Source organism: Ascidiella aspersa, chromosome 7, assembly GCF_963924565.1.
Source record: "Ascidiella aspersa chromosome 7, kaAscAspe10.2, whole genome shotgun sequence".
In the NCBI taxonomy this organism is placed as follows: domain Eukaryota; kingdom Metazoa; phylum Chordata; class Ascidiacea; order Phlebobranchia; family Ascidiidae; genus Ascidiella; species Ascidiella aspersa.
In genome coordinates, this window is record NC_139453.1 from 16,933,428 (window position 1) to 16,957,689 (window position 24,262).

General features: G+C 33.9%; 1 protein-coding gene across 1 annotated transcript; it reads right to left on the reverse strand.

The window, feature by feature from the left end:
- Nucleotides 1–4,795: 4,795 nt before the first annotated feature.
- LOC146138083 (glycosylated lysosomal membrane protein A-like) lies at nucleotides 4,796–23,616 on the reverse strand. The gene is made up of 9 exons (XM_083393634.1): nucleotides 20,444–23,616; nucleotides 16,061–16,147; nucleotides 15,506–15,721; nucleotides 15,013–15,147; nucleotides 10,298–10,461; nucleotides 9,392–9,584; nucleotides 8,361–8,442; nucleotides 8,075–8,207; nucleotides 4,796–5,608 (listed from the first exon to the last, which is right to left on the reverse strand). Exons 1-9 carry the CDS (start codon nucleotides 20,516–20,518, stop codon nucleotides 5,416–5,418), a joined length of 1,278 nt encoding a protein of 425 aa, XP_083249760.1. The 5' UTR covers nucleotides 20,519–23,616; the 3' UTR covers nucleotides 4,796–5,415.
- Nucleotides 23,617–24,262: the final 646 nt, after the last annotated feature.

Here is a 24,262-nt window from a genome sequence, read left to right on the forward strand (position 1 = left end):
GTATAGTGACTTAAAAGTATGCAATACCAAGAATATTGCATGATAAATGCTACACAGGTTAGTATTAAATTTATGTAGTGTAGCAGGTGAAGTTAAAATTGTTTTAAGTCAATGTGGTAAAAAAATGATCAATTTGAAATACAGTGTTGTAAAGTCATATTAAAATGACTCAAATTCCAGCCGAGTCATTTGTGAAATAATTCAAGTCCAAGTCAAGTCTTCTTAAAAAAATAGCACGTCAAGTCTTAGTCCAAGTTATTAAAAGCCCAAGTCAAGTCAACTCGTTCGAAGTCAAACCACAAATAGCCTAATAATAAAATTAAAATTGGTAAACTCGTCCGATTATTATGAGCAATATTTTAACTAAAAAACAAAAGAAAAATCATAGAGTAATCTAATCGTTTTACGTGCAAAACTTGAGATAAATAGCTCAGTTCATAAAATGTTAAATGTTAAATGAAAACACTTAATTTTAACCGAAGTCATTCGACTGAATGACTTAAGTCAAAGTCAAGTCATTTGTCTAAAAGACAGTCAAGTCATTTGAAAACAGTGACTTAAGTCATTACAACACCGTTAAAATAACTGATTCTTCCTGTCCCATCTTGCGAAACACCCTGTCCCATCATTTAAAACTCTGGTTTCTGAAGACGGGACACAACAAAGTTTTTTCTAAGACTATTTAATAAAAACGTGGGAAAGCCAGAGGCAAAGTTGTAAGTGTTTTTTAAGCGTTCAAGTCAGAGGTAGTAAGTAGGCATGTGTGGGGTTCGAGTTAGGTTGTTGAACTTATAAATAGTTTATTTCAACATAAGAGCGTTTTAATTGACGCTTCGTTTTGACTTTAATTTTAGGTTGCACGTCTTACTCGCAAGCCAACCACAAGACGTTCTGGTGATTAGAATTGTATTAGTTGAAAAGCGAACCACCAGTTTCAAAATTATAGATCGGCGAAGCAAGTTAGCACAAGGCAGATGCTACTTACAAAGTATCTCAGCGCAGTTAGCAGTGTACAAGTCCATAATAATTAAGAAAGATCCGTTTTTAAGCGGATTAAGCATCTTTAAGTTGTAGAAGCCACTTTGTCATATTGTGTTTACACAGAGAATTTTTGTTTTTAATCGATGTGTCGTAACGGAAAATTTTCAGTAAAAATCTATGGCCTAAATTCTTTGCAACCACATTGTAATGTTTACGTTACTCCTTGCAGCCAATGTGCAAACGATAAGCGGAAAGTTTTCGGTAAAATTCCGTTACGTAGATTTCTTGCAACCACATAATATTTGCAGCGAATTTGCAAAAAAATTCAAATTGCTGACACCAATTTTTATGCGTCAAGGTATTTACATCCGTTTTTTTTGTATATGTTTCAAAACACCGCGGTCTGAACATTAGTCGGTTTCCCCGGTTGTGTGATTTTCAAACTGTTGACATTTTAACTGGAGGCAGAGGCTGTTTCGCAATCGCATTTTGACGTAAAATTTGTATGTTTCGCGTCAGAAATAAGTGTGAAAAAGGTTTAGACCACGCCTTGTTATCACGTGATATTTTGTTAAGTATTATAAGAATTAATGACGTAAATCTTTCTTTATCGCAGAAATTTTCTTAACTGATTCTCGTCTATAAATAGCGTGTTCAATCAATATAAAATGGCTTATATAGCTTCTACTCAGACAGCAAACTCGAGTGCTTTTGTGACTGAACCAGTATCAACCAGTATCAACCAGTATCACCCAGTACTGCCTATAGTGCAGAGAGAGGCTTTTACAGCTTTGACTGAAGACAGCAAAAATTGACTGTTCATGTATCTGAACTAAAGGAAAGAATTGGACCTGAATGGCCTCACGAAGACAGGCCATCTCAAATCTTGTAGGAGTGTGGTCGATTCATCTTGGCAATTATATAAGTGAAGACTCATTAATCTGACCCATACACCCCTACAAAGTATACCAGTTAATAATGCTGACAGCAGAGAGATTATAACAAAAAAACGCTAATTAGCATGTAACACTTGCAATTTAGCGTTGCTTTGACATAGAAATAGACGATAATCCTATCACACAAGCACAGACGTCATAAAACGTAAATACAAAAGCACTTATAGTTGGTAATAAATAATGCTCACACGCAACTTGTAATCATTGTTATAATGACAAATATAAATCATTTGCAAAAAAGTGACCCATCACGGGCAACTTTCCCTTAGTAGGCTACTAAATTTCTTTGGACAAAAAGAGTCTTTGGACAAAAGTATTTTTACAACGAGCCCACCGTTTGCGGAGCACTGGTCTATCATCATATTTGCCACTGTTTTTAGTCAATTTGCTTTTTGAATCCAAAACTTCCTGTTAAAGAGTAATTGCGATCCGCTAGTCGATGTGGGATTAAAGGCCGATTTTTTTGGAGTGTTTAAATAAATGATTGTTACAACTGTTAAATCCACAAACGGTACTAGTGTACCTAATGTATCCTGTTCTTTATGACATTCAGTTTTGATTACATTTGGAATACGTCATGATGGTCAACACGAACGTGTTTTTTGCCTGGACAGATCTTTCAGGGATTCACTATTTTCTCATATAAACGTTTTACTCTACATTCTACAACTTATAACATTAGATCAGGGTCCGCAAATAGGGGGTCGCGACCCCAATTTGGGTCGCGGGACCATTCAGTTTGGGTCGTGAAAGCCTTAATAATAGCGGCCTATATTTGGTAAGTTTTTAAAATTGTTTCCTACAAGAGAGCCGTCTTACTTTTAGCGCGACTAGAATTGTCACGCGAAATGTATATACTTTAAGCCCGTAAACTGTCCTGAGACCTTCGTTCGATCCAGGTAATGGGGAGAGCGCTTGCAATCCAACACTATTTTGGCCATTACCACACCAAACTGATCTGATCAGCTTACTGCAATCTGGGTTTACTTCATAGTATGTGTTTTAAACAAAAACTCTCTTTAACATATTTTTATTCCGTTTCTGTAACCAAAGCGTCATGGGCACGTTGTTCTCTTAAAATTAAAATATGCAAGTTTAAATGCAATAAATGATTTTTTTTGCTTAAAGCGATATGTAATGAGCATTATTGTCTTTATTAATATTAACATTTTTGTTAACATAAACTGCTTAACCAGGCTATGCCGTTTTTCACGAACTTTAACGATATAAACAAGCTATTATAAGACGCTTTACTTTTACGCGAATCTTTATGTTTGCGGAAGTATATTTTTTGTGTGGTCAAACGTCGTCCATCTTATTTTTCATTAAATGAAAAGTTTTGCTAACTAAAATCAGATGCTGGCAATCTGGTTGTGTTTGACGCATTGAGTTAGGCTGGACAAAGCAGGATATTTAAAGTCCTTGTGTTAAGATGTCCCGTTTTGGTTTAAATTTGTTACATCTTGTCTTACGACAGAGGTCGACAACCTACGGCCCGAGCGAAAACATCCAGCCCGCAAACTCTTTTACAAACCGTACACAAAAGGCCATGCTCTATATTTTTAACTATTTTTACTAAACAAAAATTTTCGCGCCCCGCGCTATCTAATTTGACCTTGAGTTATATTTGCGCTTTGATGGAATCTTCTCAGACCAAAGGTGACGTGCGCATGACAACTATAAGTAGGAAATTTTTCGTAGAATGAAACCCTCTAAAATCCATTTTTTCCAAATTAATTCGCTGATGTATTATTTTATGATAAACTGTAACAAAAAGAGCATAAGAAATATGTACATATTTTGTTTTGTGTGTGGCAAATGCGTCACGTCTCCTTGTAAATTAAAAAGTTTGCCAATTTAAACCAAACAAACGCCTTTTTTTAACGCTACACGCGTGTCCGTCCCTGGTTAACAGTTATTATATTAAAGTGATTAAAGGGCACACGTTTTTATAACAAAATTGTTAGAAATTTAATACGGCCCGCCGAAAACTTGCTGAGTTTGGTTTGGCCCGCGACTTAGTAAGGTTACCGACCTGTCTTAAATTTTATATTGCCCCCTGAAAAATCCTTAGAGTCAAGCCTTATAATGTTGAGTTTCCTAAAAGGATTGCGAGACGTCAGGCATTTTTAGTGAGTCGCGCCAAAAATCATTACACCTTAATAGTAAGTATTGCAGTAAGAAAGCTCAGTAGCTGGCGGGGAGTTGGTGGGGCTGCAACCCTTGGGACCCATATTGGTTGCTAAATCATATTTGTCACCCGAATGAGACACCACAAGTGGTAAAACTCTTCTTTTTCAGTTGTGTTGCTTCCTTTTAGTTGTGTTACAGAACCATTTCTCTTTTAAAAATGATCAAAACAACATATAGATTTGTCTTAATAAATAGAAACACAAATGTTACATTTTATTAAAAACGATTCGAAGTATTTGGGTCGCTAGACCTCGGTACTAGTAATTTTGGGTAGCGCCTAAAAGTATTTGCGAACCCTTGCCTTAGATCAGCGGTGCTCAGCCAGTGGGCCATAAGAACATTGGAGGTGGGCCACAGGCCAATTTAAAAAGCTAGATTTAGTTTCATTTGTGTCATTATATTAAATTTTACAGGAATAATGGCTTGGGGAGGAATTAAAAGGAATGTAAATTTATTGTTCAGCTGCAAGTATCTCACTAATGCACGTTTGAATATAGATAATCTGTTTTATAATATGTTCTGCTGTGTTTTGTTATAAACCTATTTCAAAGTTTTTTCTTTCATAGAAATTCTATTGGGCCACAGAATTTTTTTGCAACGTAAATGGGCCACGAAAGAAAAAAGGTTGAGAACCACTGCCTTAGATGAATATCAAAATGTTCACATTGTTCGACAAATTTTATTATTACTTGAACGATACGTATGCTAATGAACACTAAAAGTTGTCTTAACGTAAAGAATCAAGACGTAGATGTCTGTTGAAATGATTTGCCCTAAGCTTGCAATATATATTAAAATAGAGTGACAAGAATAAAGCATTGCGGAAAAAGGGGCATGTACAAGGCATAGTCATATACAATATAAGTGAAATATAGTTCCAGGCATGTTCAGTAAATTATAATACCAAATGTTTAACCATTGAAATGGCTGTTGTATTTCGCGCATTGTTTTGCATAGTAAGCGAAAAGCAAGAAAACAGTTTTACATCTACAAATAAGGTAATTAACTGTGTTGTAGGCCTTTAAATCATTTAGATTAAGGTCACTTTGCCCAAAAAACTTCAACTCATTACAACACTGAAATACACCATGCTGTTAAACTCGTAGGCGAATTAATTTTTGGAAGAAAAAAAATGAGGCATGGAATGTAACGAAAATAGTTGAATGTGATAAAGACTTTGGTATATAAAAAAATGTAAGGCATGATATTAAATTACTGCTAGTCTTCTACAAAATCAATTAGAGTTTGATAACTTTTTAAGATGTAATTAAACGCAGGGTTGAATTTAGGTGATCGGGTCATAATTTGAGACAAATTTTACATTTGTTTCATGGTGTTTTAATACGCGTTTAACAACTAATATCACAGCACCAGTTACAATCACAATTATCGGACAACCAACTGAAGTAAATATAACACACTTAACTAACAGAGACATTGAATCGGATGGGGGAATTCCAGTGCCTATCACTGACGTCCTGTAAAAAATAGGACCAAGGTTAACGAATAGTGAATATTAATTCAGGCTGACAGTGAACAAAAAACTGGTGACGTTTTGACAACCCCCGACATTAAAATACCTGTAATTCGCGTTTTTTATGGATACCAGGTTGAAATACCTATATACATTTTAGATATAAATATGTAGAACGTAGGGATACCCGATAACACTGAACAGCCGACACCAAGTGGTATTGGTGTCGATACCTTTGAACGTTTGAATTTAATATACTTTACTTGAGTGAGCACAGTAATGACGTAATTTGGTATCAGATCTGATCGCGATACGAAAACAAATATTGGGTTATTACTTCAACTAGCCTAGGTTTGAAAGACATTACAGGCCTTATGTATGATAAGCAATTAAATCTAGGTAAAAACACATCAACCAAAATACTCATAGCGACTAAAGATTGTTTTGCTGGTTTATTGCTTAAGTATCAGGGATTACAATTTTTTTTCCAAATTATCGTGTCTAGCATGTCATAATGGCCTGCAAAATTAAAATAGGCCTCATATAAACACTCTAGATTGGTCGGCTTGAATCACCGTGCTCTTCTATCATGAGTTCTGAGATTTGTGAATATACACTTAACCAGCAATTGAGTGAAGTTAAGCGTGGTTAAAGGGGGCTGGGTCGAGTAAATACTTTCATACATTTAAAGTAGGATGCGGCCCTTATGAAAGCAGCAACAGTATTAGGTATAACTAATCTCGCAACTTTAGCAAAACAGCAGCAATTACGAAACAAACGGTATAGTTTAAAAGTACCTAACCAAACAGCGATTCTGTCGCAGTGTTTAAACTGTACAGCAATATAAAGCCCGTAGTTCAGATGCGCTTCTATACAAACTGAAAGCACTTTAACAAATAATAACAATTTAACAAATATAACTGTCTTTAGTTTTACAGTTGTTACTGAACAGCGATCAGCCTTACTTTTGAACTTAGTATAATCCGACAAAATCAATTTTACAATAATCAAGCACGATTAACGAACTGTTTTGAAAATTTACAAAGAATGGCACAGCGAGGTTAATATTTGTAATTTTCCAACTTTAGCAAAACTGCCGGCGCCACATCATTTTCGGGATGCTTTAGTAAATAAGCGCTAACCTAATCGGCTTCAATTGAACGACATTTCGTGATATGTATATCGATCGGGAATCACTAACAAACCTAAACTTTACATTTTTTTTACTTGGAACGACTAAATACCTAACGGCTAAGCACGTCAAACATCTTTCAGGTAAAGAAAACTTAAGTTGTAGTAGCCATTGTTCGCATTGCGTGGTATTCAAGCAAATACGTAATCCCGGTATACTGCGTCCAACGTAAGTAAAATCTTGTTTAAAACTAAAAAATGGTTACTATTAAAACCGCCGTAATAACTGCAATATTTTGCGAACTCTATATACCTAATTTTGCGCGGTAACATACTTCAAGGAGTTCTTAAACATAAAAGTCTTAAGTTCGAAACATAACAATTTATTTTTATTAAGCCAATACACTTAATTTGATTTTCATGTCCACGCAGGTAATTGCGCTTGAAAAAAGTTCTGCAAGGTTACGTTAGGAGGATGGAAGATAAATGTGGTAATATCAACAGTCTGAAAGGCGTAGGATATGCTAAAACGTAAAAAAATAGCACAGAAATATTGGCCATTTACAAGAGAATAAATTGTAATTTAAAATAAAGTTTAACTTCTTGCTTAGCTATATTAAAATTCTTAAGATTAAGTAATTTCATTTCTAATCTAACCAAGAAAACAAAAAGGATCTAATTCTAATGTAATTAGGAAATACTGAAATGCTCTAATTTTAATTAAATTACCTCAATTAAATGTCATTAACCTAATTTTGCATGGTTAAATAAAACCAGGCTCTAAAGAATCTAACAAGCGATGGCCTAAACCTGAGTTAATATATATTGGTTCTACAAGAAAAGCCTTACCTATAGACTTTGAGGAGTTATTGGTTTTAACCTTTTATAGTATGTTTAAATTTGACATACATCATTTGAACTTTACAATTTACTATTTATGTTTCTCTTTGCATGAATTTACTAGTTACGAGTTTCCATTACCTGCTGCAAACATGCTTTTTAACCCTATGATGATCTCAGTCTATTTGGTTTAAAACACCTGAACAAAACCGAAAAGAGTAAATAGCGCTAATTTGTTTGTAAAGCAGTAATATATTAAACTAGACGGGAGTCGATAGCTACAGCGAACTAAAGAGATGACGTCACATTATTGGTTTTTTGTCCCCCAATCAAAGGCCCTGTCATGTCTGAAAATTAAAAAGTTCTACAATGCATACTTTTTCTATTAAGTTCAGGACAAAAATCGGTCTGAAACATACCATGCAAACCATAGCAAACCAAAAAAGAATGCGAGGAGAAATAAGCATATTGTTAGGTCCTAATTTTTTTTTTGTCTTACCAGCTGGTGTAATTTACTGATCTATAGAAACCATCATCAACTTTACCAAATAATACAATGGCATTTTCAGCAATAAAACTTTGTACATTGCTTTGTCCAAAGTATGCCAACAAGATTGGATTTACGTTGATGTCTGAATGACCAAATATATATTTATTTAGGTGTGTAACAATATGTCATTTTTTTATCTTGCGTCTATATGTTTTACATAGACTTGTTTTAAAATTTTAAAAAGGTAAATTCCTGTTAAATAAAGCTTTCTTCAAAAAATCAAAATATATCTTGCCTGATGTTCTATTTTTATGTAGTTTTGTTGTTGTGATATCAGAGGAGAACTTTCTGCTAGGCTTTTTTGTGTAATAACAAACCTAAAAAATAAATTTTGGGTGATGATGTACGTAATAAAACCTTTAGAAGTAGATCCAAATTTATGTTTAAGGCTTGTTATCAATGCATGATGATGGTCATGCTTATGGTGTAGTAACATTATAATACAAAGTCAGATATGCAATAAAATGCTAAACCTATTATTCAAAACAGTTTTCCTTACTGAACATAAAACTAAGAAACTGAATACCAGCTTACATATTTAGACAGTAAAAAATTTTACTAATTTGCAGAAAAGAATAAAACATTACTAATGCATTGGAAGTATGATGTCATAAATAAAATAAATATGCTATGAATTTACAAATGTTGCCTAAAAAAGTTTACATATTAAGAATATTTCTCAGGACTACAACATTTTCTAAGATGACTTCTAAAACAAGAGCAAATACTAAAATGAGGATGGTATATGAGCACAGCCTATAGATACCTTGCAACACATAGTATATTTTAAAAGCTAATTTGTGGGTTGTTATGGAAAGTTACTTGTGCAATGATAATAATTAATTTGATTCCTGTACCTAAAATTATAAACTTCATTAAATAATAAATATATACTGCATTAAAACAATGGTTACTGGGGTAACAACAAAACAAGATTGTTTGTCTGCTCTCCGAAAATCAAAACAAAAAGTCTTTTATCTTGTTTTATGTAAAAAAATTTGACAGTAAGAACAAAAAAGTAGCATTAAACAATATTCACATTGACAGATATACAGTTGTTTAAATACGGCTGTGTCTAACAGGCAAAAAATGCAATTAACATTATTTTATGAAAAAATGTTTCCCTTTTTAGACTTTCAAAAACTTTATATACATCATCCCTATCTCTCAAAAAGTAGAAAGGTAACAAACAATTATCAGATACAAGTAAAAAAAGCAAAGGACACTTATTAAAAAATTCCACATGAAAATTCGAAAAAAGCATACCGTTCTCCATTGCCAAAAGGAGCATTGGGACTCTGTCTTGTTTGAAACAAAAAGCAACTGTTCTGTTGTAAATACAGATGGTGCATATTCATCATCAATACCCATTTTGATTTTTTGAGTTATCAAACCACTTATTTCATTGGATTTATAAGATGTATTTCCAGGGTTTACAAGCAAAATGCCAAGTCCAAAACTATTTCAAAAAAATACAAAACGACTGTATAATTATAAATATCACCAATGCAAAAGGTTTGAATTAGATTCATATTTTGCATTGCCAACTTAGAATATATTTTTTGTGCAAATTAAAGAATCACATTACATGTTCTTCCCAGGAACATTTTAAAACGAAGAGTACATTTTAAAAAGAATTACAAATATTAGTTTAAAATGTTGACATAACATGCACCATCTTAAACAGTCAAGAAAATACATGATTGTTCAGTTTTTACGTAATAATATGTTATAATAAAAAAAAAACTTAGGTCTGATTGGTAATATTACACAACTTTTGTATAGCGCAGTGGTTCCCAACCATTTGATTCCCGCCCCCCCGTTTAAGTTTTCTAAAACTTGCGCGGATTATACCCGTATTGCAGATTACATTTAAGTCTTCCAACTCTAAAAACATGTGTTTTGTATTTTCATTATTTTTAAGCTAAGGGAAAAAATACTATTGTACCCAAGGTTGGAAAGAAACAACAAAAATTAGAGATGTTCCACAATAGTTTGCAAGTAAATAAACTTGCTTTGACATGATAATACACAAACATACAAGTTGTTTAGCATACATGAATATATGCAAACGTTTTTAAACTGTGTGAAATAAGTCATAATATAAAAAGGCATTATTTGACTAAAAGTATGTTAAACCATTGACATCAATTTTTCAATTAAAAACCTTACCGCGAACCAGCATATAGGGTTGTAAGATTGTCAAGAACAACTTCCAGCATTGATGAATGGTCATTATAAGTCAAATGTGGAAATTCAAGACCTTGTCCTGATTTAGTGTAAGTGCTGAACCTCAAAAGTATCTTGCTATCAAGACCAATCTGTTTTCCGCGACCCTGTACAAAAACACCTTTAAAACTTGTTTTGTTTGTTGTGAAAATATTTAGTTATTTATAATCCAACTGTTTTACTGTGAATTGTACATTGAACACAAAAGAGGATATATCTAGAGTTCTAGACCTTAAAAGAGTTGGATCAAGCACAATTTGTAATAAGAGTATTTTATAGCATGACTAAAATTAAAACAGGCGTCATATTTCACTCTGAAAACATGATGTTTCAGGTGTACATGACACTGTATTTCTTAAATAATGTAACTGGTAGAATGCAGTACCATGCCTGAAAGGGGCTCAACTAGAGGTGGCAGATTGATTTCCTACTGATTTGTGGATGCCAGCCAACTTTTACTGTATATGACAATGTCTTACAAACATAAGTCAGTAAACAAGGTGAAAAACATAGAACAAATTGCAACAGAAGGTTTTTTTGTTGATTCATGATGAGAAAGGTGCCAGAAACTCCCCCAAAAAAAGTCCCCGAAAATTAAACATGTCTAACACGTCATAATGACGTCATCCATATTCCTTATAGGCTCAAAAATTCAAAGTTTTTCTAGATACTCGCGATTAGTCTCAAATTAAAGAATATATTGAATATACTGTTGCTGCCAGGCATTATATTAATTATAAAGAGGGTTCTTCCGACAATTATTTATTCTGTACCGACGTTTCGATAACCTATCCAGGTAATCTTTATCAGGGCATATAAACTTGTAACCTTGCAGAGGTATATATACAGTGAAGAAAAACGACGATTGTTTCCCTTTTTCGCCTCGTTTTGCCACCTTGTTTTTCGTCGTTTTTCTTCACTGTATATATAAAAAGTGGGTTTGCATGCTTGCCATATCACAAAAGGGGATTTAAAAAGGGCTGTCGGATAAGTACACAATTCAAACTTGAAACACTCTTTGAAAACATCTTCATCCAAGTTTTTCGCAGCTACCAAACGTTGAAACAATAGATGTGGATTGATGTGTATTTCATCACCATCAAGTTTACACATAGACTTATGTCCCATAACCTTAACCTGTTGTTTTTTCTAAAAAACAAATTCTGAAGCATTTTTTAATGTTCATTAATTTTAGGATTTTCAGACCAATTAACTTTGCTTCCAAAATGTTAACATCATTGTCAGCGTATGTTCCATTTGCAATGTTGCGAAACTGAGCTGTTGACATAAAAGGATTTCAGTCTTTAAAAAAAGAAATCAATTTGTTTGTATCGAGCGTATCGCGGTTTAGACGTGCGTTTGACAAATCCTTATGCTGTTCGTTGCTTATGTATTTGATACCAGTTATTTCTTGAAGTGTGATATTAAATTTTGCACATGTTGGCATTGATAAAAGCCATGTAATTCTTTGTTGCTCCGTCATTCCACGGCCTCTAGTCAAGCGACCAGTTGATTTTAGGCTTCTCATAAGAACTTGTTCTATAACAAGATTGGTCGAAAGTCCAGCCAAAACTTTATCATTTCTTCTGACCTTGTGGAAACCATTTGTAAATTTCGTATAAATGCCCGGATGAGTTTCAGGGAGTTGCTTCATATCTTCCAAATATATTCTCAAGGACTTAGTGTACAAGTTATGGCCAGTCGCAGCCAGGTAGGGTAGCTTATTTGATAGGCTCTGTAAGTGTAAACTCCAATTTCCATTCCTTTCGCCCTGAATAAATAATTGCAAGATTTCAACTAAATCAAGAAATTGAAACCACGCTAGTTGTGCGTTTGGTATCCAAGTTACCTCGTGATAATTGTTTTGCTATAACCATATTATACAATTCATGAAGATCTTGAAATATTGGTGAATTTGACTCATGTGATTCATTGATTGAATCGATGCTGCCTTCATTTTAGATTCTGTCAAATTAAACTTTAATATTTTACAAAATATTGTTGAGTAAAGTGCAGAGCTAACAAGTAAATGACCCCTAACCGCCCTCGAAACCGCCTTTCCAGATAGAATGTGTTGAACAGCATTCTGTGAAAATATTTCTTCTAGGGCCTCGGTTTGACCAGCTCCACACATTAGTCGCCCAATGCACCCCATAAAGCTCATTTGTGCGTCAAATCCTCCTAACCGCAAAACCACTCATTTAAGTTTGCTTTGTGGGGGCTCTGCTTGAATAATCATCATGGCCTTCCAATAAAGCGGTTGGTCAAAAGTTATAATTGGAATAACTTTGTGTCGCTCAGTAATTTTACATATAAACACCAACGTCGAATATATACAGGTTGGATCGCTTGGGTTTATGTCAATCATTGGTAAGAATATTTCCGAAGACTTTCCTGGGTGATCAATTGTGTTTGAAAACATGTTTTGCATGGTGCCACTCCATATAGCTTTTAGTTAGGCCGTCTACATGTACAACAGCAAATGAACTAAACTTGTCAGTTTTTTGCACAAAAATAATGATTTTGCACATATTTTATTTGCTTTAGTCAATATGACGTCATAATAGCATTCTATGTTTAGACACCTAGGTAGGCTACAAACAACATTTGATAGGTAAACATAATATAAAAAAAAGGCAATCTGGCTAATTTAACTGAAGTAAATGTTTTGGGCCTACAGTGGGAGACTGTTGACCAAACTATTAATGTAATGCTGTTTCCAAATGTAAAGTTAAATTTCGAATTTTCCTGTTGTAATGGAACTGTTATCTTAAAGTTTACAGTTGTGATGTCATTATGACGTCATATCATATGCTCGTCTAATCGTTTTTATTTAATTGACTTTTTTGTTTGTTTGAACTTTATCTTTAATATGAGGCTAATCTCAAGGTGTTTGGACGCTTGTGAAATTTCAGCCTATATTGACATGCGTATGGTTTTGACGTCATTATGACGTGTTAGACACTAAATTTTTCCGGGGACCTTTCCCGATGTGATTTAGCAAACAAACCTTCTGTTGCAATTAGTCCTAGGTTTGAGACTTTTTTCAACTAGATTTACTGGCCTAACATGCACATAATTTGAATCTGAAGATTCCATTATATCTTAACTACAGGAAAAAAAATAGAAGATTTTACTTGACATTTTAGTAGTTTTTTAGCCAATTTAACAAATATTTTTGGAAAATCCAAAAAAATGCATCTGTGCTTTAGTGTTAGATATTTTAAATATGAACAAAGCACTGAGATTACAATATTTACTTTCAAATTAAAATTTTGCCAACTTTAGCTAAATAAAAAAACAAAACCCAATTTATAACATCTTTTAAAATAGACATTGATATGCAGAAACATCTGAGTGTTTGGGAATTGACAGTGCAAGTGTAATTTCTTTCATGTCTGAAGTGAAACATAGGAATTCATGACTTGTAGTAAACAGGAGTTATGTACACACACTGAAAAAGTACAGTACACATTAGCCACACTAAAATAAGCTTTTTTTATTTTTAAACCTTATGGATAAAAATTGTAAACCTTCTGGATAAAATTGTTAAAGAATGAATAGTGTTGCCCTAGTATTTTAAAAATAAAAAAGAGTTCAGCAGATCAGTTGCATCTAGAGCAGGGATGGCGAATCTTTTCATTGTGCGGGTCACAAACACGACCTTCATTCTTGCAAAATGCACAAGTGGGTCAAGTGAGTTAAACTCTGACAAAAAGAATAAAAATGACGAAAGGGGTGGGGGGGTCTGAACCCCCAAAACCTCTCCCTGAATACGCCAGTGGTGCCAACAAAGAAAAAAACTTTGATTTGCTAAATAAAAATAAAAAACAACCCTACCACACAGATTTATGAAAAAATTCTAAGACTTTTAAAGACTTTATTAAGCAAAGTTATAGCCTTTTGAAACCTAAAATTGGATCACTTAACCTTGCAAAATGCACAAGTGGGTCAAATGGGTCCTATATTTAATTATATGCTAGTTTTATGCGAAACTTTGCTGTTGCGTCGTTTTAAGTGTTACTATTTGGGTTGGTAATTCAAGGTTTTTAGACGGTTTCCAAATTCGGATTACCAGGAATATTAAGAACCTAAATAGTTAACAAATGCTTCAGCATTTTTTATAGGATTACAGGTCTTCAGAACTTTTAGTCTGCATGCTCTTAATTTCCCTTAAAGGATCGCCACCCTTCATGTTTTACAGCAAAAAAAATGTTAAGTTTTCGGCTTTTCTAAGGCGTTGAATTGCAGTAAATGTAGGCCTACTCGTCACCCCTAAAACACTTTTGCACGACCAACAGATTGGGTAGCCTTGATTTATATACTAATATTATAAGAGGAATTGATTTTTTACATTTATCTATTTCTGGAAATGATGGATAACATTTCAGTATTTCTAATCGAGAGAGACAAGTGGGTCAATAAAAATCTATGGTGGTTCAGTGGTTAGTCATCCCTGATCTAGAGCATACTCTACCCAATTTTTTATAAATACTGATAATAACCAATGAATAATTTGACAAAAATACACCTACATCTTTAAATCCTAGCAAACCCCTGGTTGGGAATAATAACTGTTTTACCTTGTAAAAAAAATAATGTAAAAGTCGTTTTTAAAACCTCATTGTTACTATTCTAAATTTATTTTTTTGACTTACCTCGAACAAAATACTGTTTGAATGTTGAAAAATAGTGACATTCCATGTCAATAAATTTAATAAAGTTGATGTTATATTAAAATTTCCTTTGTCTGTAATGCTTGCACTGTTTTCTGTGTCATTGTACTGAAACAGCTGAAAAATAAGTTTAAAGTTATACCACATGGCTACAACAACTTTTATTTTTTAAATACATCATTCATATATACATTCATCAAGACAAGCCAAATCAAATGCTCTGTTCCCTTGTATTTTTATAGCATACTTGTAAAATAAGCACAACAAATGTTGCGCATCAGCGACAAACCTTTAAACAAATTGCCACTCGCTTATGTACAATTTACTGCAACCTTTGGCGATAAAACAAAGATATTATATTGTATTCAATATTCTACTTTGAACATCCTTACTCATAATATTAAATGAGCGACATATATAAAATAAAATTCAAGGTACATATTATCTAAAAAAATAATAAAAGTTAATTTTCTACCTTGTGCAGAATATATATAGATGAAAACTCTTGCATACTTTGATTACTTTTTTTTGCCAGAAGTGTAACTGAGCCTTCAATACTTGATTGATTTACAAGTAAATTAGTCCAATTAATGTGAATAGTTGAGTTTGTATCGGTACTTGATATAAGAAGCAGAGTAGGTTGTGAATTTTGAATGATTGACCACAGGTAATGAAGGCAATCAGATTTTCCCTAAAAAACAACAAATATGCCTTATCACTTGCTGCAACACAAGGGAAATTTGTACCAAAGGTAGTAATCCTATCTACAATAGTAATTTGCCTTTTTTAATCAAATCATCATCGCTTGATCATTATAATATTTGAAAAAGGTAAGTGTCAAGTTCTTTATAAATCAACTAAAAAGAGAGAGAGCCACACATCAGGAAAACATACAAAAAAAAATTAAATTCTATATGATTACTTTTACACAACACATTTATAAGTGCTAACTTAATAATAACACATGCAGTTTAGAAGCTTGCAACTGACAAAAAATTAGTCATAAATAAGAGCCAATTTAAGTCCCAACCTGAGATCTTGTATAGGCAATCATGGGTGAGGTGTTTGTTGTGTTACATTTTGATATATTGCAGCCAGGATTCATGGAAACAGAAACCTAGAACAAAAGTTAGACATTTATAGGTTAGGGTACAACTAATAAAACTTATGAAATTTGGTATTGGTGTAAGCCAGGGGTAGGCAACCTTTTGTATGCAGTGTGCCAGTTTATTAATAACTTCAAAATATCAACAACTCGCATGCCAAACATTTTTTTATGTTTGGTTTTGCACTAGCAACCAGGGCTCAGGAGTCAGTTGAAACAACCAGAGTCCGACTCCGTCCAAATGTGCAATTTCATCGAGTCCCGGGTCAGGCTCAGACTCTAGTCTACAGCATATATTTATGCAACAAAAATAAGAATGGCAAATCCACTCATAGGGGTCCTGGAAAATATGCCACCATATGCTATTCCACCTTAACAATTTATAGTTATGAGTAGACTAGAGTTATGAGTAAGCCGCCTTATGAGTTGCGAAATTTGGTACTGCTCATGCGCGTACACGTTGGACGTTAGTTTGGCCTAGTCTTAATCGAGTCCCGAGCCTGAATTAGTAGCCCTTCTGTGATCTGCTAATTTACGAATGTTCAGACATTTAAATTATGTATCTTGGGCGACGCCATTTACCCTAATTTCATAAGTTAAATTCTATAAAAATGCCCTAACCCTGCTGAAAAAAACGAACAGTCACCAACACAATACTGTGCCTGCTTTGGTTTCCTAGTCGCACAAAAGCTTATTTCTAATGTAGAAGGCCAGACGGATTTACATAACTATTTGGCAAAGGTATCATCAAACCAGAGTGTGTAATTTGCAGTGAGGTACTGAGCAATGAATCCCTCAAAGACAATAAACCAGGGGTGTCCAACATGAGGCACATTTGGCATGCGACCTAATAAAAAATGGCATGCAAGCCCCCCCCCAAAATACAATCAATTGTCAAAAAAGCTAAATTGGTTATACAGCCAATTGTCATTGTTTATTCACAATATAAAAAAAACAATCCAAGCAATTACGACAACAAACAATTACTTCTGATATTATAACACTATAATGTTTTTATTTTTTGTATAAATGCGGTTTTAATATTAGAAAAAAAATAGTTGCATAACTTTGGCACGGGAAGAAATTATAAGATAAAAATTAGCATGTCACAACGTTTGAGTTGGACACACCTGCAATAAACTAAAGCGTCATTTGAATACTAAGCACAATAATCTTTCCGGTAAAATTATAATTTTTTTGAAAGAAGAGAGCAAAGCTTGAAGCGTCAAAGAGACGATTCTGTCAGCAACCCTTTATGTACACTTTAAATAAAACAACTATGCCGTCTTGCTTAGTTGCTTGGCACATCGCATGTTCAGAAAAACTTCATTATGGGGGCCACAGCATTTGATAAATCCAGCAGCCATAGACATGGTGCGCATAATGTGCAATGATGACGTAGCAAAGAAGTTAGATATAGTCCCGTTACCTAATGACCTGGTTTGTAGGCGCATTTGCTTCTATGTCAGCGAATGTCAAAGAACAGTTGATTTCTTCTATAGAATGAGGTCGAGAGTTTAGCTTGCAAGTTGACAAACGTACTGACATAAGCGATGATGCTCAGCTACTTATTTATGTCCACTACCTTGGTGCAAACAATTTCGAAAAATACTTTTTATGTTACAAATCTATAGAAACAATCACCCGAGGTGGAGGTATTTTTGCTTTGGACAACTCATTGATGAATCAAGAGGGGTTAGAGTGGAACAAGTGCTCTTGTATTTACTCGGATTCCAAACGTTTTAAGGCTTGTGTAAAAGAAATAAACCTAATGTAATATTCAATCACTGATTTGTTCATCGAAAAAATTTAGCATTTCGCAGGCTTTCAACTGAACTAGGAAATGTCATTGTGGATGTAATCCACACCATCAACTTCATAAAGGCAAAAGTTATGAACCCATGACTGTTCATAAACTATGCGAAGATTTTAATGTTGAATTCCAACACCTGATAGACTTTTCTGATGTGAGATGGCTATCTCTGGCCAAGTATAGGAGAGACTTGTCACTCTGCACAAGGAGATTTGGGATTTTTTGATAGAGAAGAAGCAAAATTTGGTAGAAAAGTTTGCTGATTAATAGAAGCTTTTGTTCGTAGCAGTATCTTTTCTCAGTTGAGTGTTTAGAATCAATCTTTGAAAGGACCAAACATAATGTTGGCGGATGTATCTTAAAAACTGATCGCTTTCGGGAAAAAGCTTGTGGAAAAGGAAGATAGAGTCTCAAATAATAGCATCATTCCCTGTTTTTAATCAGTTTCTGAAAGATATGGAGGAGGTGTGCTTTGATGATGTCCAGCTTGTCAAAGTCCGGCATTTAGTTTCATTGATACAAAAATTTGATTCGATTATCCCTAAAAATGGAAAAGATTTGGAATGGTGCGCAATCCATTTGGAATGGTGCGCAATCCATAAAACAAAAAAGGCATTGTTGGCACGCACGCAATAAGAGCTCTCTTGCCATTTCTTACCACCTGTTTGTGTGAGATCGGGTTCCATGCTTACTGACATCAAAACAAAGAGAAGAGACTGTCTTCAGCCCGAAGATGACATGTGATTTGCACTGAGCAAAATTGCTATAAATTTTGACAAAGTTGTACAAAATTCAAGGCTCACAAATCGGTTCTGAATCACACAGTGCAACATGCCATAGTATGCATCGCGCTTTTGTGCTGATTAGATTTGTTCAACACAGAGATAGGAAACATTGCAAAAGCGAAATAAAGTTTGCGCGCAACACCAATTTTTTTGCATATAGTTAAAACAGACATTAAATATAGTTTATTTAAGTGGAGAACCTTGGTCTGGTACCCCTGGATCCGCCCATGCGAATGTCATACTTGTCTATTTAACTGGAATTACAACTATCAGGATGGCTTATTCATGTCAATAGGGCTAAATCAGCGGTTCTTAACCTATGGGTAATTACCCACATGTGGGTAATTTTAGGATAGCAGGTGGGTAATCAGCTGAACCAAAATATTTAGAATTATAGATCTAACAAACATTGTCACAGCTATAAGTGATAAAGTTGCTTTATTACTTTTTTTTGATGTTTTGAGTTCGTTTAAACTTTAAAACAACCAAACAAGCGAAGTGATATTTTATCATTTTTAAAATTGTTTCTTCATAGTGTTGCTTTAAAATCTACATCCCGAAACATGTTGTTAGATCTAGAGTCAGATTTGCGTTGTGCAGTATCTAAAATCGCACCTAATATTGTATCGATTGTATACAAAAGACAAAAGTAAATATCTCAGCGACACTATTGATGTCGTTGTTCACATTAAATGATGTTTTTGTTGAATAACACTGTTTTATATTTTTAGTACATGACAAAATAGCAAAATAGATAAAATTAGATTATGGGTAATGGGACTTTGATCTGGACAGCAATGGGTAATAAGGGAAAAAAGGTTAAGAACCGCTGGGCTAAATGGTTCTGCCAGTCAAGGTGAAACTGCAAATGCAAACACTGTGCTTCGCCGCACTTCAGCCACTTTTTCAGAAGGGCACAACAAGATCAATTCCCCCAACTGTAGTGGAAATTGTTTCCTTCCATTCGTGCTTAAAAAATTATATTAGATTGATTTTATGTGCGGAAACAACAAGGTCTTTGGTTCTTCTAAAAAAAAAACTTTAAAAAATTTTTATGCACCAATTTAATCGGTTTTATGGCTGCTCAAGCAATTCATTGGTGGCATATTGCAGCCATTGGCATTTTTCAACAAACATTTTAGACTCAACGTTCGGTTTGCCGAGGTGAACATCGACAGTCAACTGCTTTCACCTTCTCAAGGTAACATTTATCTTTTTACTATGGTTGACAGGTATACAGCTGTAAATGTTTCAATACACAGTGAAAGGCCCTAGAATTGCCATTTGCGTGTAAGCACAACCTTTCCCTGTGACACAAAGAAATTAAAGTGGTTGCAATAACCAAAAATAAATAGCAGAATTGGATTTAATATTAGACTTTAAACATACCTACTTCTAACTGCACTCCATTTTTATGTCAAGGTAGTGTAAAATTTTTGGAATAATCTTTTTAAAATTTTTATTGGAAAGAGATTGAAAATGTTTTATTTATGAAAAGAGAAATATAAAAAAATCTATGAGAACCACTGGTACAGTGGTATTGCTGAAACTAATAAAAATATGCACAATTTGTAAAATGGGATTATATATAAATTTCTAAAAAATAACTTTTAGAATTCAAAACAAAACCCTTTAGACATCACAATTTTCTAACCTGCTGAGCAATGATATATTAAAGTAAAAAAGGTTACTAATAGTTGACATTCCTACCTTGCGACTAGAATTTGCAGCAGCCACCAGGTAAAATAAAAGCAAACACAGAATGCAAAAAGATAATTTACTCATTGAATTGTGTTGAACATCAATTTTACAAAAATATTGGTGAGATACATCAACCAATAAAGTTTTTATCACTATACTTTGGTTTATTTAAATACAGCAGACCTAAAATAAAATAGCCAAGGTTGTAATGTTGTAAAAAACTTTAATAAAACAGTTTTAACAAAAAACAAGTATATATATATCATCTACCTATAAAGAGTATTTGTACTACTCTACTTAATATTAAAGCAGTTAAGGTTGTTCAAATTTAAAAAAAAATTTAAAAAGTTTAGCTATTCAAATTTTTTCCAATGGTTAGGACCTTAAAAATAATATTGACAAAAAATATTGAAATGGGATCATGATTTTGTATCGCTCAAAGCTCTCAAAGTTTAGAAATTAAATCTTTAAAATATGGTAATTTCCTTACCAGGCAATTTCGAGCTATGCACTTCCTCTTTGATCTGAAACTACATACTTCTTAAGTAAATCACAGTGATCAAATGAAGTAGGGTAGAGTTTAGTCACTATATGCAACCAGACGTTGTGAGGAATTTTGTTAATGACTTATTAGTACATTGTTCATTAAACACAAGTTGTGTTAAGTTACAAAATATTTCTCGTTCTGGTTTGGTGGCATCGAATCCAACAAGCGCTAGTCAGCAAAAAATTTCTGGCAAATAATTTATAGCCAAAATGAACATGTTTCTGTATGATTTTGCCATATTTTTCTGTATGATTTTGTTACCACCATCTAAAGACCGGTAAAAAAAAAATTAAAATTGATTCAAAAAAACACTGTTAACATCAATATTGATATTCGCCACAAGATTAAAATTAAAAAATTTCATACCAGGTTGAAACCTGATTTTTTTGGAAGCGCAGGAATAAACCTTTCTATCGCTGCCTCGCTTGTTATGAATTTATTGGGGAGTAAGGGTTTAATTTAGAAATAAATCACAATAATTTTTCAAAGTCTCTAGGGATGTTCAAAGTAGAATATTGAATCCTTGGATTCGAATCCAGATAGGAATCGAATTTATGCACAGTGTAATTGTCAAGTATTTGTTATGTCAATAGTAACTTTGTATTCTTTGCAGTACATTATTTGACTGCATAACAGATGATGTTAGTTGAAAAAGAAGCACTAAGACCCAACAATGTTTTAAATAACAAGACCGAAAGAGTTCTTGTGACAGTGTTGAATTGTACTTACTATAATATTGGCATTTGGCATAATATAAAGATTTTAACAACCTGGACTGCTTCAAGTAGGATATAGATTAATCCCTCCCTCAAAGAAAATTGAGGTTAAATAAATTAATAACAATATACTAGGAATCGGTATTCTGGATTCGTTATTCTAAATTCGAAACCTATTATTCTAGAATACCTTGGGATTTACTTTGAACATCCCTAAAAGTCTCTAGTTTTCTTATTATAAATCAGAATCAAACGAAAATTTTGCATGTTGATTTTGAAAGGCTTAGGCTTTGTCAAAAGAGCAAAAAAAACTAGTTTGTCAAACCAAAAAAAGTTTTTAAAATCAATGTGTGACTGTTTCAAACGCTGATCTAGAATTCTACACATTTATGTCCGAGGGTTAATATGACTAACAATTTTTGGTTAGACAAGTAAAAGAGAAAAATTAAAATAGGCCTTTAATATTATTGTAAATTATGAAAACACAGTATGTTTGTCAGAGCTGGATGGAAACACACAATAAGACTCACAAAGCAACAACATCTAAATCAAGATAATCTATATTACCGTAGAATGAGGACCAACAGCATAACAAAGCTAAATTCACAGCAATAACCCTGACAGAATAAGATCTAAAATCGTCTGAATAAGACCTAACTGTCCAAATAAGTCGTAAATTTAACCTAATAAGACCTAAAAATGGACAAAATACTGCCCGTAACTATAGGGACAGGGTACAATTGTGGGAAACGTTTTTGGTATTAACCTTTTAGTGTCTATGTTTGGCCATCCTGGTTTGAAAGGTGCCACTGTTTTGACCAGGGCTGCGGAGTCGGTTAAAAATAGCCCGAATCCGATTCCGGCCAAAAAAATAAACCCGAGTCCGACTCCGGCCAATTCATTGAGTCCCTAGTCCGGGCATGACTCTAAGCCTGTATTCCGCCAGTTTATGTAACTAAATTAACTTGGATATTCAGCAATCCACTTATAGGGTGTTGTATAATTCATTTACTTACAATACATGGTTGGCAAATATTGCACAATATGCTATAACACCTTTACAACTTACAGATGGCGGCCATATCAGTTTTAAAATTTGGTACTACGCATGCGCATGTCAGACTTAGGACTCGGGTAGTTTTATGTGGTCTTACTCGAGTCCCGAGTCTGACTCCAGCAAAAACAAACCGACTGCTTGAGTCCCGAGGCCGACTCCGCAGCCCTGGTTTTGACACCGGATTGTTTGCCTCTGTTTGGGGTTAGGCGCAGATAATGGTTAGAATTAGAATTTCGGTTAGAGTTGAAACTATTAGGGGAGTTAGTGATAAAGTTCGGGGTGGGGTTTGGTAAAAAGTTGTAGTGACCGCTAGCCATTTAGGTCTTATTCCGACAAATTTAGGTCTTGTTTTTTGATTCAACGGTTAAATGCCTATTAGTATTAGTCCTATGCTAATCTTATTTTGAACAAGTGTTTTGTTCTGGTCATATGGCTGGAGTCCCGGTGGATATGTTGGCAACGAGCAAACATCATCTATTTGGATTTCAATGAAAGTGATATAAATTCAATCATATTGTGCAGTTTCTATTGATAGAAAATGTTGGTCACACAGTTTATTTCCAGTTGTAGTCTTTTATTAAAAAAATATAAATCTGGATGGCCATTTTTGATTGAAGATGCATCTCCAAATAGCCTAATTCAACTTTCCTTGACGAAATTCCAATTCCAGAATTCAGATTCAAAAGTTGCTGTGTTAAATTATACCATATTATATGACTAAGTCCATAATAAAACCCAATACATTTTCGGTATCTAAGTGTCCTAATTAAAATCCAAATCAGCAGAGAATGGGTATGGGACGGTTAGACTCCGCCATGGTGTCGGCCGTGATAGTGTCGAAGTGTCACACAGCAGCCTCGACATTATTTTTCAATTTTATGAAAAAAGTGTTTTATTGCATCTTATCGCCAATTTCCAAAACCGCATCTTAAAACTCACGCGTATCATTACGTCACACACGCGCAGCCGTGGATGCCGAACAGTTTTCACTTGATAGAGGTTTGGTATAAGTGGAATTTGGGTTTATAGTGGATATTTCAAGGGAGTTAGTAAAGAAGTTAGGGGGCGGGGGCTTTGAGATTATGTAAAAGGTTGTTTAAGTCTTATTCCAACTTTCAGCTGTTGGTCTTATTTCGAACCGTGTTTTATTCCGATGTTGATGTTATTCTTATATAGGTCTTAATTCATTTTTAGGCGCTAATTCTAAAAATAATACAGAATTTTTGTAACATTATTTCCTTGCAGCTCATCTGACCACCTTCCACGGCGCACCAGTAAAGAACCGCTGCACTGCAGAACTGTACTCTTTGATTTGTTTTTTTCTTACTCATGCATACCAAATGTACATCACAATAGATTTGTCATGCTTCGGTAATCAGAAAACCGAAAACACACCCGCTTGAAACACACTGAAATCTGTCGACTGTTTCATCAATAGTATCATTGGTTTTATGAAATAGGCACAGAAAAAAAATTAAATCGCGATTTTGGAAAACTTCTTACTTAAT

What these genes read in the sequence shown, in the direction of transcription:
- LOC146138083 (XM_083393634.1), bottom strand. Translation starts at nt 20,518, where the DNA reads ATGAGTAAATTATCTTTTTGCATTCTGTGTTTGCTTTTATTTTACCTG. An exon ending in TTGCCTATACAAGATCTCAG is followed by an intron (nt 15,722 to 16,060) that starts GTTGGGACTTAA and finishes GTTGTTTTTTAG; the next exon opens with GGAAAATCTGATTGCCTTCA. An exon ending in TCAGTAAATTACACCAGCTG is followed by an intron (nt 5,609 to 8,074) that starts GTAAGACAAAAA and finishes TATTTTTTACAG; the next exon opens with GACGTCAGTGATAGGCACTG.